Source organism: Phyllobates terribilis, unplaced genomic scaffold (genome assembly GCF_046119375.1).
Source record: "Phyllobates terribilis strain yellow unplaced genomic scaffold, ASM4611937v1 Scaffold_5__5_contigs__length_657084704, whole genome shotgun sequence".
NCBI lineage: Eukaryota > Metazoa > Chordata > Amphibia > Anura > Dendrobatidae > Phyllobates > Phyllobates terribilis.
This window is the reverse complement of record NW_027362765.1, coordinates 73,677,204-73,695,296: the sequence shown is the minus strand read 5'-3', so window position 1 is coordinate 73,695,296 and position 18,093 is coordinate 73,677,204. Positions and strand designations below refer to the sequence as shown.

Sequence of the window (18,093 nt, the reverse complement as noted above, 5' to 3'; positions counted from 1 at the left end):
GAATTTCTTCATTCATACATAGTTTTTCTGACTTTGGATTGGTGAAGTCCAAACTGGTTAAAGATGATTTGGTAACTTCCTGCAACCTATATTTGTGTCACGATACACTTCCACAAACTTATATTGTGAAGATAAGACTCTCATAAAGTAGATCCCTGTTCTTTAAATAAAACAGATCTATCACTCACATCTGATTGTCATCTCATTGATTGAAAACAACAGAATCTAATTTGAGTTGGGACTTGTCGTCCTTTTGCTAAGTAGTGTCAGCTTAGAGCATGTTTAGTGTGTGGACTGGTTGGGGATGCGTAGCTGTGTTGAATTTGTAGCCTGAAGTGAAGGGCAAGTGTGAGAATAAGCTATAGAGTGATGTGGGTCCCATGCCATGTTACTGCGGAAGTTGAGTGAATGCCTGACAGCGACAGTGTCTATAATCGTAGTGATATGTGAAGAAGATAACATACTTGAGAGATTTTTTACATGGGATCTTTATGATCTTATACCTGCTCATCTTCTCCCCATTCAGGACCCTTCAATATCAAATCCACTCAGTGGAGATCTTCTATAGAAGAGAATTTTCCTGATTGACCCGTCAAGGATGGATAGGGATAAGGACAGGGACAAGATGGTGGAGAGGATATTACACCTCACCCTAGAGATCCTCTTCCGGCTTACTGGAGAGGTGAGTGTTTCTGATGATGTCACATTACATCATTCTTATCTATGGGAATAACAGATGGACAGAACTGGAGAGGTGAGGACTCTGGAAATGTTTGTTGTGAGATTTATTAATGTGTCTCTCCATAACCAGGATTACACAGTAGTGAAGACAACCTCTAGTGAGCGCTGTCAGTCCCCGGTGTTTGAGGGATGGGGAAGACCCCTGAGCCCAATCACGGGGCCTCCACTTTACCCCCTTATACATGAGGACCTCAATGACCAGAAGATCCTAGAACTCGCCTACAAGATGATTGAGCTCCTGACTGGAGAGGTGACACTGTTGGTATATTATACAGTAAGGCTATGAAGGGATAAAGGGGATGACGGTATCATTGTATGTGTCAGGTTCCTGTAAGGTGTCAGGATGTCACCGTCTATTTCTCCATGGAGGAGTGGGAATATTTAGAAGGACACAAAGATCTGTACAAGGACGTCATGATGGAGGTTCCCCAGCCCCTCACATCGCCAGGTAATAGACAGGACTAAATACACACGGCCTATAATTATCTGTATGTAAAGAATGAATTCAGTCCCTGTATGTGTTTTCTCCAGTTCTATCCAGTAAGAGAACAACACCAGAGAGATGTCCCCGTCCTCTTCTTCCACAGGACTGTAAACAAGAAAATCCCAATGTTCCTCAGGATTATCAGGTAGATGGAGAGAAGGTGTCATGAAATCTCCCCTATGATGTGTAGAAGGCTGTGAAGGTCTTTTGTTCAGTCTTGTTTTATCCAACAATATTATACATTGAAGGGCCAATTTTATGAGAAACACCGTTCCCTTTCCAAACTGAAACTTATTAGACCCATGACTCCGGCATCCAGTATGCAATTAAATGATCAATTTTCATAATGTGAAGATTAAGCAATCTGAACAACTTCACACAAGGTAATTGATTATGGGATTTTTACATGTAATGATGTCAAGAGTATACTGAGAATAGTGTGATAAATGAAAAACATTAGTAATATTAGATCTCGTGGATATAAGCAACGCCACAACGAAGACATCAAGAATTGTTATTAGAATAGGTGGTGCACGGTCATGCAAATTGTAGACAGGGCTGGCTTCAGGTTTTTCTGGGCCCCGGGCGAAAGAGTCTCAGTGGGCCACTTTAACACATACCACGATTCATGATGCACAGATACCGCAGAGAAATATATATATATATATATATATATATATATATATATATATATATATATATATATATATATATATATATATATATACAGCACAGACCAAAAGTTTGGACACACCCTCTCATTTAAAGATTTTTCTGTATTTTCATGACTATGAAAATTGTACATTCACACTGAAGGCATCAAAACTGTGAATTAACACATGTGGAATTATATACTTAACAAAAACGTGTGAAGCAACTGAAAATATGTCTTATATTCTAGGTTCTTCAAAGTAGCCACCTTTTGCTTTGATGACTGCTTTGCACACTTTTGGCATTCTCTTGATGAGCTTCAAGAGGTAGTCACCGGAAATGGTTTTCACTTCACAGGTGTGCCCTGTCAGGTTTAATAAGTGGGATTTCTTGCCTTATAAATGGGGTTGGGACCATCAGTTGTGTTGTGCAGAAGTCTGGTGGATACACAGCTGATAGTCCTACTGAATAGACTGTTAGCTGTTTTTTCTTGCCATAATACAAATTCTAAGTAAAGAAAAACAAGTGGCCATCATTACTTTAAGAAATAAAGGTCAGTCAGTCCAAAAAATTGGGCAAACTTTGAAAGTGTCCCCAAGTGCAGTTGCAAAAACCATCAAGTGCTACAAAGAAACTGGCTCAATAAGGACCGTCCCAGGAAAGGAAGACCAAGAGTCACCTCTGCTTCTGAGGATAAGTTTATCCGAGTCACCAGCCTCAGAAATCGCAGGTTAACAGCAGCCCAGATTAGAGACCAGGTCAATGCCACACAGAGTTCTAGCAGCAGACACATCTCTACAATAACTGTTAAGAGGAGACTTTGTGCAGCAGGCCATCATGGTAATATAGCTGCTAGGAAACCACTGCTAAGGACAGGCAACAAGCAAGAGAGACTTGTTTGGGCTAAATAACACAAGGAATGGACATTAGACCAGTGGAAATCTGTGCTTTGGTCTGATGAGTCCAAATTTGAGATCTTTGGTTCCAACCACCGTGTCTTTGTGCGACGCAGAAAAGGTGAACGGATGGACTCTACATGCCTGGTTCCCACCGTGAAGCTTGGAGGAGGAGGAGGTGTGATTGTGTGGGGGTGCTTTGCTGGTGACACTGTTGGGGATTTATTCAAAATTGAAGGCATCCTGAACCAGCATGGCTACCACAGCGTCTTGCAGCGGCATGCTATTCCATCCGGTTTGCGTTTAGTTGGACCATCATTTATTTTTCAACAGGACAATGACCCCAAACACACCTCCAGGTTGTGTAAGGGCTATTTGACCAAGAAGGAGAGTGATGGGGTGCTACGCCAGATGACCTGGCCTCCACAGTCACCAGACCTGAACCCAATCGAGATGGTTTGGGGTGAGCTGGACCACAGAGTGAAGGCCAACAAGTGCTAAGCATCTCTGGGAACTCCTTCAAGATTGTTGGAAGACCATTTCCGGTGACTACCTCTTGAAGCTCATCAAGAGAATGCCAAGAGTGTGCAAAGCAGTCATCAAAGCAAAAGGTGGCTACTTTGAAGAACCTAGAATATAAGACATATTTTCAGTTGTTTCACACTTTTTTGTTAAGTATAAAATTCCACATGTGTTAATTCATAGTTTTGATGCCTTCAGTGTGAATGTACAATTTTCATAGTCATGAAAATACAGAAAAATCTTTAAATGAGAAGGTGTGTCCAAACTTTTGGTCTGTACTGTGTGTGTGTGTGTGTGTGTGTGTGTGTGTGTGTGTGTGTGTGTGTGTGTGTGTGTGTGTATATATATATATATATATATATATATATATATATATATATATATATATATATATATGTGTGTGTATATATATATATAGTACAATGCAAAAATTTCACTTCTCACATTACATGAGTGATAGAGTGATATCTATTCCACAATAGCTCAGAAACCGGCGAATCTCTCCACACGGAATACTGGTCCCCATATAACGCTTAGTACAGGATACTGTTCCCCTTATAACGATCCATACACGATACTGGCCCCCATATAATGCTCTATGCAGGCTGTCCCCCACCCCCTTATAATGCCCTTTGCAAGATGTCACCCCCCCATATAATGCCCCTTGCAGGGTGTCACCCCCCCCCCATATAATGCCCCTTGCAGGATGTCACTCCCCCCCCCCCATATAATGTTTTATGCAGGATGTCCCTTTCCCCCCATGCAGGATGTCCCTTCCAACTCATATAATGCCCCATGCAGGATGTCACTTCTCCCCCCCATATAATGTTTTATTCAGGATGTCACCCCCCCCATTATAATGTTTTATGCAGGATGTCCCTTTCCCCCACCATATATTGCCCCATGCAGGAGGTCACCCACTTCTTTATAATGCCCCATGCAGGATATCACCCCCCTCCCTTTAAAATGCCCCATGCAGGATGTCACCCCCCTCATAAAATGCCCCATGCAGGATGTCGCCCCCCATATAATGCCCCATGCCTCCAAACATTTAGAAAAAATCAAATGCTCACCTCAGTCCTCCTCACCTGCTGCCGCTGCTCAGGTCCGGACTCCAGCGTCATCCTGCTCTGCGCTGCCTGTGATGGCTCAGGGGAGGGCGCGGTGGAAAGACGTCACACATCACACCCTCTGACCTGAGACGTCACAGGGAGCGCACAGCCGGAAGATAGCGGATCTGCAGAGGCACGGGGAGAGTTAAGTATCCGGCTGCCGGGGCCCTGAGCAAGCGGAGGAGAAGGGCGGGCGCTGGCACCAGTCTCCTCCACCCATAGCCTGGCGGGATGCCCGACCGCGAGTGGGCCCCCCGCCTTCTCAGGTCTCCGGCACTTGCCCGGGTGCTGACGCCGGCCCTGATTGCAGATGAATACTTATGTGTCCGGATGCACTCATCGTTCTTTAGCACAACTGGGCTATAGTAGCACATGACCAGTTCCAGTGCCAGTAATTTCCAGCAAAACAGAAAAAACTGCATTGGGCAAAAGAAAGCAACAATGATTTCACAGAGCAGTGGAAAACATCATCTGCTCGGATGAGATTTCTGTTGCACTGTGCTAATGGGAGGGTCAGAATTTCATGCAAACAGCCTGAATCCATGTTCACTTCTTATCAGGTGTCAACATTTCTGGCAGGTGGAGGTGGATTAATGGTGTGGAGAATATTGTGTGAGCACATCCTGTAGTCATGGATTGCTTACAGTATAGGGGTACCACAGACCAAGGTGTTATGCTTCAACCCTAAACACCAGTGAAATGGGTTCCTCAGGGTGTGTGTTAAGATCTTTAGATGTTTTCCTGTATGGCTACAGATAATCAGGTGACACACACCCCAGATGTAATCTTTTGACAAATGATTGTTTTAATGTTATGAAAATAAACTGAATCCTACTGAAGAACCTGATGTAATATATACAGTATATAGAGAGAATAGCAGGTACAAAACTTGTCAATCACATCTTCTGTTTACAACAGAGGCACATACTTAATGGTTTCATGTGGCAAAAAATAACTTATACAGTATCCAGCAGTTATATTCTTTAGTTGTCTCCATCTTTCCTGATAACACTTTCCGTTCCTTCTCACTGCAGCCCGCTCCCAATGTACAAACTGTGCCCCAGCTTGGCTATCTAGACTTCTTTATCTAAACTCCAAGTCAGTGTTACACGTAGCCTCTGTCCTTGATGTCTTAGGGTTCCCACAAACCCTTGGTTTCCATTCTGGACCTCCGGCTCAGTACCACTAGAACTACTCCTTCCTCACCAGATCTCTGACCAGGTCCCAGGTGTTACCATCTGTTCTCTAATTTTCCAGCCAGGTATCCGTATCGGTGTCCATTTAGGAGCACAATATCCTCATCCTTCCTTATCACAAACTGTTTCAGTTTTCTCCTTGCTTCTCAGTCTCTCACTTCTCTCTTCATCTCTCAATCTACAACTTAACTCTTACCCCACCAGGGGTCTATTTTTAGACTAAACCTCTCCTTCTCTCTCAAATTTGTCTGCACGTCTAATATCATGCATCAAGTACCAACAATGAGCAGTAGATGGTGTCACAACCTCACTCTGCAGAGCTCCACATATGAAAGGTGCACTACAACTACAGTCTATTGTGTATTCGGTACAATTTACACTAAACCGTGAACCACCTAAAAACATCTCCCAAATTTCCCCACACCCAGCTGCCGGGCTGACCCTCTGTAACTCTCTCCTGCCCAGCTGCAGGGCTGACCCTCTGTAACTCTCCTATGTCTAGCTGCAGGGCTGAAACTCTGTACCTCTCTCCTGCCCAGCTGCAGGGCTGACCCTCTGTAACTCTCTCCTGCCCAGCTGCAGGGCTGACCCTCTGTAACTCTCCCCTGCCCAGCTGCAGAGCTGACCCTCTGTAACTCTCTCCTGCCCAGCTGCAGGGCTGACCCTCTGTAACTCTCCTATGTCTAGCTGCAGGGCTGACCCTCTGTACCTCTCCCCTGCCCAGCTGCAGGGCTGACCCTCTGTACCTCTCTCCTGCCCAGCTGCAGGGCTGACCCTCTGTAACTCTCCCCTGCCCAGCTGCAGGGCTGACCCTCTGTAACTCTCTCCTGCCCAGCTGCAGGGCTGACCCTCTGTAACTCTCTCCTGCCCAGCTGCAGGGCTGACCCTCTGTAACTCTCCTATGTCTAGCTGCAGGGCTGAAACTCTGTACCTCTCTCCTGCCCAGCTGCAGGGCTGACCCTCTGTAACTCTCTCCTGCCCAGCTGCAGGGCTGACCCTCTGTAACTCTCCCCTGCCCAGCTGCAGAGCTGACCCTCTGTAACTCTCTCCTGCCCAGCTGCAGGGCTGACCCTCTGTAACTCTCCTATGTCTAGCTGCAGGGCTGACCCTCTGTACCTCTCCCCTGCCCAGCTGCAGGGCTGACCATCTGTACCTCTCTCCTGCCCAGCTGCAGGGCTGACCCTCTGTTACTCTTCACCTGCCCAGCTGCAGGGCTGACCCTCTGTTACTCTTCACCTGCCCAGCTGCAGGGCTGACCCTCTGTTACTCTTCACCTGCCCAGCTGCAGGGCTGACCCTCTGTAACTCTTCACCTGCCCAGCTGCAGGGCTGACCCTCTGTAACTCTCCCCTGCCCAGCTGCAGAGCTGACCCTCTGTAACTCTCCCCTGCCCAGCTGCAGGGCTGACCCTCTGTTACTCTTCACCTGCCCAGCTGCAGGGCTGACCCTCTGTTACTCTTCACCTGCCCAGCTGCAGGGCTGACCCTCTGTTACTCTTCACCTGCCCAGCTGCAGGGCTGACCCTCTGTAACTCTTCACCTGCCCAGCTGCAGGGCTGACCCTCTGTTACTCTTCACCTGCCCAGCTGCAGGGCTGACCCTCTGTTACTCTTCACCTGCCCAGCTGCAGGGCTGACCCTCTGTTACTCTTCACCTGCCCAGCTGCAGGGCTGACCCTCTGTTACTCTTCACCTGCCCAGCTGCAGGGCTGACCCTCTGTAACGCTCCCCTGCCCAGCTGCAGGGCTGACCCTCTGTTACTCTTCACCTGCCCAGCTACAGGGCTGACCCTCTGTAACTCTCCCCTGCCCAGCTGCAGGGCTGACCCTCTTTAACTCTCCCCTGCCCAGCTGCAGGGCTGACCCTCTGTTACTCTTCACCTGCCCAGCTGCAGTGCTGACCCTCTGTAACTCTCTCCTGCCCAGCTGCAGGGCTGACCCTCTGTAACTCTCTCCTGCCCAGCTGCAGGGCTGACCCTCTGTAACTCTTCCCTGCAGGGCTGACCCTCTGTAACTCTCCCCTGCCCAGCTGCAGTGCTGACCCTCTGTAACTCTCCCCTGCTCAGCTGCAGGGCTGACCCTCTGTAACTCTCTCCTGCCCAGCTGCAGGGCTGACCCTCTGTAACTCTCCTCTGCCCAGCTGCAGGGCTGACCCTCTGTAACTCTGTCCTGCCCAGCTGCAGGGCTGACCCTCTGTTACTCTTCACCTGCCCAGCTGCAGGGCTGACCCCCTGTAACTCTCCCCTGCCCAGCTGCAGGGCTGACCCTCTGTTACTCTTCACCTGCCCAGCTGCAGGGCTGACCCTCTGTTACTCTTCACCTGCCCAGCTGCAGGGCTGACCCTCTGTAACTCTCCCGTGCCCAGCTGCAGGGCTGACCCTCTGTTACTCTCCCCTGCCCAGCTGCAGGGCTGACCCTCTGTTACTCTCCCCTGCCCAGCTGCAGGGCTGCCCCCTCTGTAACTCTCCCGTGCCCAGCTGCAGGGCTGACCCTCTGTTACTCTTCACCTGCCTAGCTGTAACATAATTTTCACTTATAAGCATTACAATAAACCATAGCATTAACCATATAATTACTGCACTTTTCATCAGTGTCCTGTAATAACATCCTGTAGCATCACAAATATACCTTTATGTCACTCAGCAATTCTCTTCAGGAGGTACCAGCGGCTTCCATTCATTTACACCAGGAACATGACAGTAATTTTTCTTGCTTCCTCGACCTTCATAGTCCTCGGATCTTAATCCTATAGAGCACATAGGTCAAACCCACAGCCTGCTGGCCAAATCCAGTCCGCCCCTATATTCTGACACAGAAGAACAACACTTTGATCAAGACTTAATATTTCAGGGAATAAAAATGCAAAACAATTCTGGAACAACTATACTGGTACATGGTCTGATCATACCAAATCTACTGGGCACGGGGAGAGCAAAATAGAGTATATAGAGATTACAGCATGGGATCAGAGCTGTTTTTTTTTCTTTGAGGTAAAACATTGCTTTAAAACAGGCAGTGAAATGTTTTGTGTCACAAAAGGAATCATTTGCAATCCCCTGGTGTCTGTATAGTCTTTTGCTCATCCCCCCTGCCCAGTAGATCAGACCATGTCCCTGTACGGTGAGACTCAGCCATTACACAGTACACAGCAGGGGCACATATATAAGATTATCTCAGCACAGGGACATTTTTTATTAACACATCTAATTGTGAAACTTATTTTTATTCCAAGATCTATTAATTAAAATGTACTTTGTTTGTGGGAAAACCCCTTTAAACCCTTTACACCCGCGGGTAGTTTGCACGTTATTGACCGGGCCAATTTTTACAATTCTGACCACTGTCACTTTATGAGGTAATTACTCTGGAACGCTTCAACGGATCCCCCTGATTCTGAGATTGTCTTTTCGTGACATATTGTACTTCATGATTGTGGTAAAATGTCTTTGATATGACTTGCGTTTATTTGTGAAAAAAGCGGGAATTTGAAAATTGCTAAATTTTCAAAATTTTTGCCAAAGTTTGAATTTTCATGCCCTTAAATCAGAGAGATATGTCACACAAAATAGTTAATAAATAACATTTCCCATATGTCTACTTTATATCAGCACAATTTTGGAATCAAAATTTTTTTTTGTTAGGAAGTTATAAGGGTTAAAAGTTGACCAGCGATTTCTCATTTTTCGAACAAAATTTACAAAACCATTTTTTTAGGGACCACATCACATTTGACGTGACTTTGAGAGGCTTTTATAACAGAAAATACCCAAAAGTGACACTATTCTAAAAACTGCACCCCTCAAGGTGCTCAAAACCACATTCAAGAAGTTTATTAACCCTTCAGGTGCTTCAAAGGAATTTTTGGAATGTGGAAGAAAAAAATATACATTTAACTTTTTTCACAAACATGTTACTTTAGACCCCAATTTTTTTATTTTTGCAAGGATAACAGGAAAAAATGGACCCCAAAATGTGTTGTTCAACTTCTCCTAAGCACGCCAATACCCCATATGGGGGGGCAAACCACTGTTTTGGCCCACGGCAGGGTTCGGAAGGGAAGGAGCGCCATTTGACTTTTTGAATGTAAAATTTGCTTGAATAATTAGTGGACACCATGTTGCATTTGGAGAACCCCTGATGCGCCTAAACAGTGGAAACCCCCCACAAGTGACACCATTTTGGAAACTAGACCCCTCAGGGAACTTATCTAGATGTGTGATGAGCACCCTGGACCCCCAGGTGCTTCACAGAAGGTTATAACATGGAGCTGTGAAAATAAAAAAAAAATCAGACTTTTTCCACAAAAATGATTTTTTTTAGCCCCAGATTTTTTATTTTCACAATGGTAAGAGAAGAAAATGGACCCCAAAAACTTTTGTGCAATTTCTCCTGAGCACGCCGATACCCCATATGTGGGGAAAATACATGGTTTGGGCGCACAACAGGGTTCAGAAGGGAAGGAACACTGTGTGCCTTTTTGAACGTAAAATTGGCTGGAATTGAGAGCGGACGCCAAGTCGCGTTTGGTGAGCCCCCTGATGTGCCTAAATAGTGGACCCCCCCCACCCCCCACAAATGACACCATTTTGGAAACTAGACCCCTCAAGTATTTTATCAAGGGGTATAGTGAACATTTTGAACCCAGAGGTACAACACAGAAATTGATAACATTAGCTCATCATATTGAATAAGTTGTCATTAGTCTTGAGCGCAAGTGCTCGCTACTAGTGTTGAGCAAGTATGTTCTATTAACCCTTTCACCGAGTATGCTCGGGCCAAGCTCCGAGTATTTATAGCTGCTCGGTGATAAGGTTAAATCTCTCCCGTGTGCATGATTTGCAACTGTTTGACAGTTTTATTACATGTGAGGAATGTCTATTTCTTACACATTCGAAGTCGATCGCAGCCGATCGCAGCATTGCGGGGGCAAGGGGAGGTGATCGCAGATACTCACCTCCTCTTCCGGCTTCCAGCGCTGTCTGCAAATGCTTCCCGGGTGTTGCCATGACGACCCGATGTCGTCATGACAACATCCGGGTCACCAGACAGCAGGAAGATTGTTTGGACATGCGCAGTGCATCTCCAAACAATCTTCTCACTGTGCAGCGCTGATAGCCTGTATGACACAGGGATGGTGCTGCATTCCTGTGCCATGCAGGCGATCAGAGAAAAAAAAGTGAAAGTCCCAGAGTGGGACAAAGTAATAAAGTATAAAAACTGTCAGTAAGTGAAAAAAAAAAAAAAAAATTGCAAAAATATAAAAAAAAATAAAAATAAAATAATCCACCAAAATAAAAATATAATGTACCCATCAATAAATATTATTATAAAAAAAAACAACAAAAGTACACATATTTGGTATCGCCGCGTCCGGAACAACCTGACCTATAAAACTGTCCCACTAGTTAACCCCTTCAGTGAACACGGTAAAAAAAAAAAAAAAAAATGAAGCAAAAAACAATGCTTTATCACCATACCGCCAAATAAAAAATGGAATAACACGCGATCAAAAAGACGAATATAAATAAAAATGGTACCGCTGAAAACGTCATCTCGTCCCGCAAAAAACAAGCTGACATACAGCTCCATCAGCCAAAAAATAAAAAAGTTATAGCTCTCAGAATAAAGCTATGCTAAAAAATATTTTTTTCTATAAAATTGCTTTTATTATGTAAAAGTGCAAAACATAGAAAAACGATATAAATGTGGTACCGCTGTAAACGTACTGACCCGAAGAATAAAGCTGCCTTATCACTTTTACCACACGCTTAACAGAATAAAAAAAAAAAAAACAATTCCTGAATTGTTGGTTTTTGTTTATTCTGCCTCCCAAAAATCGGAATAGAAAGCGATCAAAAAATGTCACGTGCCTGAAAATGGCACCAATAACAACGTCAACTCATCCCGCAAAAAACGAGCCATCACATGACTGTCTGCCAAAATCTGGAAAAATTATAGCTCTCAAAATATGGCGATGCAAAAACTAGATTTTACAAAAAATGCGTCTTTTTGTGTGTGACAGCTGTCAGTCATAAAAACCCGATATGATTCTGGTATCACTGTAATCGCACCGACCCGAAGAATAAAGTCATCTAATCACTTATACCGCACGAGGAAAGGCGCAAAAAATAAACTCTTGGGTTAGGATTGGGCTAGGGTTAGGGCTGGGTTTGGGGTTAGGGTTGTGCTAGGGTTAGGGTTGTGCTAGGGTTAGGGTTGTGCTAGGGTTAGGGTTGTGCTAGGGTTAGGGTTGTGCTAGGGTTAGGGTTGTGCTACGGTTAGGGTTGTGCTACGGTTAGGGCTGGGGTTGGGGTTAGGGTTGGGATTAGGGTTGTGATGGGGTTGGGATTTTTTTCAAAAGTAAGAAAAAAGATGACGATATGGCGACTAGTGTTGAGCGCAAGTGCTCGCTACTTGAGTTTGCATTTGGAGAGCCCCTGTGTGCCCAAACATTGGAGATCCCCCACAAGTGACCCCATTTTGGAAACTAGACCCCCCAAGGCACCTATCTAGATGCATAGTGAGCACTTGGAACCCCCAGGTGCTTCACAAATTGATTCGTAAAAATGAAAAAGTGAAAAAAAAAACACTTTCATATTTATGAATCAATTTGTGAAACACCTGGGGGTTCCAAGTGCTTACTATGCATCTAGATAGGTGCCTTGGGGGGTCTAGTTTCCAAAATGGTGTCACTTGTAGGGGGAGCTCCAATGTTTGGGCACACAGGGGCTCTCCAAACACAACATGGCGTCCGCTAATTATTCAAGCAAATTTTACAATCAAAAAGTCAAATGGCGCTCCTTCCCTTCCGAGCCCTGACGTGCGCCCAAACAGTGTTTTTTCCCCACATATTGGGTATCTGCGTGCCCAGGGGAAATTGCACAACAAATTTTGGGGTCCATTTTTTCTTATTACCTCTGTGAAAATAAAAAAAATTGGGTCTAAAGTAACATTTTTGTGAAAAAAGTTAAATGTTCATTTTTTTCTTCCACATTCCAAAAATTCCTGTGAAGCACCTGAAGGGTTAATAAAGTTCTTGAATGTGGTTTTGAGCACCTTGAGGGGTGCAGTTTTTAGAATGGTGTCACTTTTGGGTATTTTCTGTCATAAAGACCTCTCAAAGTGACTTCAAATGTGATGTGATCCCTAAAAAAATGGTTTTGTAAATTTTGTTGGAAAAATGAGAAATCGCTGGTCAACTTTTAACCCTTATAGCTCCCTAACAAAAAAAAATTTTGGTTCCATGTTCCATGCTGATGTAAAGTAGACATGCTGGAAATGTTATTTATTAACCCTTTTGTGTGACATATCTCTCTGATTTAAGGGCAGAAAAATTCAAATTTTGAAAATTGCAAAATTTTCAAAATTTTCGCCAAATTTCCATTTTTTTCACAAATAAACGCAAGTGATATCGAAGAAATTTTACCACAATCATGAAGTACAATATGTCACGAAAAAACATTCTCAGAATCAGGGGGATCCGTTGAAGCATTCCAGAGTAATTACCTCATAAAGTGACAGTGGTCAGAATTGTAAAAATTGGCCTGGTCATTAACGTGCAAACCACCCTCGGGGCTTAAGGGGTTAATGTTTTGGGCTTTATTTAGTCTGAATTTTCAGGAATCTGACTATAAAATTTTAGATACTATAATAGAAATCCCAAATATAGCATCATCTGATAACACAATGACTCCATTTACAGGTGAGGTCCTCTCTACATTAAATCCTCCCTTGCCTGCTAGCTCTGCTTTGGATCTGTTTCATAAACAGGTTCTCAGATATACTAAATCTTTACTGTACCTTTGTGGGTAGCCTAATCTGAAGACTGAGGAGCAAAAGGCTCTCAATGGGCTGGGCTCCAACAGTGACATAGTTAAAAAGCCAGCAGAGAAGAGGGGTAATATTGTTGTCAAGTTCCGTGCATACTTTATGGCTGAAGCCAATTGTCAATTAAGTGCTAAAACTACCTATATATCGTTAAAGCGCACCTATCAGCAGGATTGTGCTCAGTAAACTACATACACTGTCAGGTGGGTGAAATTACACTGATAAAAATTATACCTGGGTTGATGAAATCCATCCTGTGGTTCTTGTGTAATCTTTACTTTCAGTTTGGAGATAATGATATGCTCGTGCTCTGGGGCGGCCTGTGGGGTGGGCTCTATCTGGTGCTCTGCTTACATATTCATCTGTATGCTCTTATTACCGCTCACTGTGCCTTCACTGACCTGCCTCCTATTTTACCTAGCCCCGCACTACTCGATGCATTATGTAAAATAGAAGGTAGGTCAATGAATGCACAGTGACCTGTCATAAGAGCATATAGCTGAATAAGTAAGCAGAGCACCAGATAGAGCGCGCCCCCGCAGGACACCCCGAAGTATCATTATCTCCAAAATGAAAGTAAAGATTACTGAAGAACCACAGGACAGATTTAATCAACCAAGGTATCACTTTAATCAGTGTAATTTCGCCCACCTGACAGTGTATGTAGTTTACTGATCACAATCCTGCTGACAGGTGCACTTTAAGTTCAAATCCTTCACACTCCCATAGGAACGATTGCGATCATTAATAAGAGGTTGAGAAAGGGGTATTATCATACAATTTTGCAAACAAACTAATGGTAGAATATCCTAAAAAAAATACTGTTTTTTTTGATTCCCAAAATCCATACATGTATAGATAATCCACTTGGACGTCCTATAATAGCGAGTGAGGGTTCAGTTACCTATTTGGACTAGATGTTAAGCCTATTGGTTGAGAAAATTCCCTCGTTTTTAAAAGACACAGGATTGTTTTTGCCAATACTGGACAAGTTTGATTGGCAAAGTTTTCAGTTGGCAACGATTGACGTCGAGGGTCTGAACATTCACATCCCACAGGATGCCGGTGTACAGGCAGTAAGACATTGATTGCAGGATAATAATACCAAGGGTGAAATACTGGAATTTATATGTAAATCCTTTATGCTTTGTTTTGGGACATTAATTTCTTTCAATTTGCGGAACAGTGATATACCCGGGCAGCTGGCACCGCAATGGGTACGCTTGTGACCCCGACTTTTGCAAATATGGTTTTGGGGTATTTTGAAACTTATCCGGATGAACCTGGAATAAAAAAAAACACTAAATAATGCGCCAGTGGAGAGTGCCACTCATTTTTTTTTATATACTCTTGTAATTTTTGAAGATTGTATTGTTGCACAGTTGAGCACTACCACGTCTGGCATTCTCTTTTAACCAGCATTGCGTACTGCAGTATATACTTGTAACAATGCCTTTCTGCTGATCTTTTGAAATGGATGTAAAGGTAATCACACTAGATGTTGTCTAGATATTTTCACAATTTTCTGGTTATGGAAACTGCTGGTTAGAATTAAGAGCCAACAGGTTGGATTTATACAGGAGACCTGCAGCTATGTAATAACTACTGCTGTCTTGTCATTTTTAGTTTTCATGTTAATTTAAGATCTTTTCTGTTCTTTTAAATAATTTCTTGCGATTTCTCCTACAATCTTTGATTCAGGGTGAAGATCTGACCTATAGTAATACTACAGACACGTATGTGAGGGGTTATGAGTGGTGTAAAGAGGAGATACCTACAGATAACTGCACAGGTGAGTAGTGACTACTAAATGCAGAGAAGTCACAGATTATATTGTCATGGCTTGTAGAATTTCTTTGTGTTGAATGTTTTTAGGGTGTGTTATACAGAGCTTTACATGTGGATTTTACACTTTTAAGATTTAGTGTTTAAAAATAAACACATTTTGACACTATTTTTGCAATAAGTGCTTCTGAGCTTCTGTAGAGGAGATGCGTCTATATTTAGTCCTGTCCATCACAGGACACTGTGCTCAGTGGATATTTCTAAACATAGTTTTGAAGATTTAGTGTTCAGAACCTCGGATATACAAGGGTCAGTCAATAAGTAATGCCTCCTATTTTTTTTCTCCTTTTAATTGGCAAGAAATTCAAATGCAATTACATAGGTTGAAAACCACAACATTAACGATTAATTTGTCACTTTTCAATGTAATCTCCATCCATTTCCACAGTCTTGGTCCACCGTTTAACAAGGGCATGTATTCCAGCATGGTAAAAAGCATTCTTGGGACCCACCGTGCACAAACTTTTCTGTATCCCAGTTGTCCAATAATTTTCATCACACTGCCTTTACTGAGGCAGATAATGCCACACAATTCATCTGCAGTCACCCAGCGGTCACCACGAATGATGTCATCGACTCGCTGAATGTTGCTTGGAGTCACTGCGGTTACTGGCCTGCCACTCCGCATTTTGTCAGCCAATGGTGATGGCCCTTCAGCTGTGTTACAGTGACGAACCCATCGTCTAACAGTACTGACATCCACTGTTGCATCACCGTACACATTTTTCAGTCGCTCATGAATTCGAATGGGTGTTTCACCTTCTGGATGCAAGAATTCAATCACAGAACGTTGTCTAATAGAACATCGATGTCAGACATTTTGCAAACGGATACAGTCCTGCCACCTGTTGGTGCAGGAAGTTGCAATTGCTGTGGATTGGAGAAGAAGGTTTGAGGAATTGTGCCAAATTCGAATATTTAACATAACTACCTTATTTAAGGAGAAAAAAAAATAGGAGGCATTACTTATTGACTGACCCTCGTAGAATGATCTAGAAGAAAATGGAGCACAGGGGCACTGTGGATAATGATCATCCAGTAGCTTGAATGTCGTAAGAATTAATGAATCTTGACAACATCTTCTACTCTTTGGATGGTCATCAGCCTTTACCATGGTCTTGTCTATAGATTCACAACCCCAGAAGGTAAGCACATCCTCCACTAATATACCGATATCTCCACCTTTTAGTGCGTTTATTGCGCAAAACCGAAATAAATGAACTGGAGTATAAGTTGGTATACATGCAGCATCCCATGGCTTGGTGCCCATAGTCGGGCCCCAGTGCTGCTTGGGCCTTATTCACATTTAAGTCATTTTTGACATAGGCTAACGTTTTAATGCTAGAGGTTAGGACAGTCCTGACTGGGTACAACTTGTTGCTGGTGGGATGGCTTTTAAGTTTTTGATATATAAAACACTGTTTACTAAGTACCCTATGTTATTTATATGCACTATTGCTTTTTACTAGTGATGAGCGAGCACTAAAATGCTAGAGTACTCGAATCGAGCAGGTCAGACGCTCGGACAAACTCGAATCTAATAACAAGTATAATGGAAGTCAATAGGAAACTTGAACATTTTCCAGAAGACCCTAACAGGAGGGCTGGGGGAGGGCAGGAATATCGCTGAATTGGATGGAAACAGTGCTCAAATGGAATGGGAACAGTATGGGAATTTGGGAAAGTTACGAAATGTCCTATAAATGTCTGTTCTGTTCCTGAACCAAGGATCGAGGCTTTTAGTTGAGATGAATCTGTGCTGCACTTTATGCACATGCTCATTAGTGAAGCCATGCTGTGGAGTCGGAGTTGGAGTCAGGGGATATTGAGGAGTCAGAGGTTTGGCTTACCAACTTCACAGCCCTGGTTTATAAGGCAAAATTAAAAAGAGATAAAAAACCTGATTCCTCCACCCCTTAATAGCCGGGCCATCTCTCACTGTATTTCCACGTCATCTGTGACCACAGTAGATGACATAATAGAGGGGGAAATAAAACTACAACCACCGGTAGTTACCAGTAAATGTAATTTTAACATTTTACTACCTTATCTGGGTATGTGGTGTGTGTGTGTATTGCCAAGTTTTTAGCAACAAGGTTCGGATACGGCTTTAAGGAAGGCAACCACTTGTAATATAACACAATTTTATTTATAATAGTTAAGTTGAAAGATAAAATACAGAATCAAAGGAATTGTATGATGTTATGATATTGCTTACACTTTTCTAGATTAAAGGTTAAATACTTATAAAGGTTACATACTTACTATTAGATAGAAGAAGAAAAAAGATTTCCCTAGTAGCATGTACATCATCCGTCCGGAAACTTCAGCTGGAGAAGCGTTCAGCGATGGGCAGAGAATGCGTCCTAGGTTCTACACTGTGAAGAGCGTCCTCTTCACAGGCCCACAATGCTTCTGCCATAACTGAATTCTTCAGCAGCTTTTATATTTTAGAAAAAAGGCTTACACAACCTAATATTACGTAAGCATGAAAGTTCATAGGTTATTGTCCAACATTCCAATCCCGTGACAGTGGCCAGCTATCATTGATAAGCAATACTGGACAAGACCTGTTCACGGACCATTCTACTTCTGTCATAATGTTTACATATAATAACAGAAAATCCTACACCGGGTTATAAATCAGAACAAGGTTTTCTTCCCAGACAGTATATTGTGTTAAGAAGCTATGTATCAAGTGAGGTACATTCACAGATAAAGTATACCTTAACACAGAATATATAATCAGAATATTAAAGGTTGGATACATCATAATGGGTTTCAGATAGCCACTTATATTTTTGGTACTGCAATAAGCTTCTC

General features: G+C 43.3%; 1 protein-coding gene across 3 annotated transcripts in view; it reads left to right on the top strand.

Moving 5' to 3' along the window:
* Positions 1 to 18,093, top strand: part of LOC141272058 (uncharacterized) — a 47,618-nt gene that overhangs the window by 22,970 nt on the left and 6,555 nt on the right. For all 3 annotated transcript variants that reach the window (XM_073682354.1, XM_073682355.1, XM_073682357.1), the window contains exons 2-6: positions 527 to 682; positions 812 to 991; positions 1,066 to 1,189; positions 1,273 to 1,370; positions 15,127 to 15,217. In XM_073682354.1, coding sequence (XP_073538455.1) covers positions 599 to 682; positions 812 to 991; positions 1,066 to 1,189; positions 1,273 to 1,370; positions 15,127 to 15,217 — 577 coding nt within the window. In that variant the 5' untranslated portion in view covers positions 527 to 598. The remainder of the gene's footprint in view (positions 1 to 526; positions 683 to 811; positions 992 to 1,065; positions 1,190 to 1,272; positions 1,371 to 15,126; positions 15,218 to 18,093) is intronic.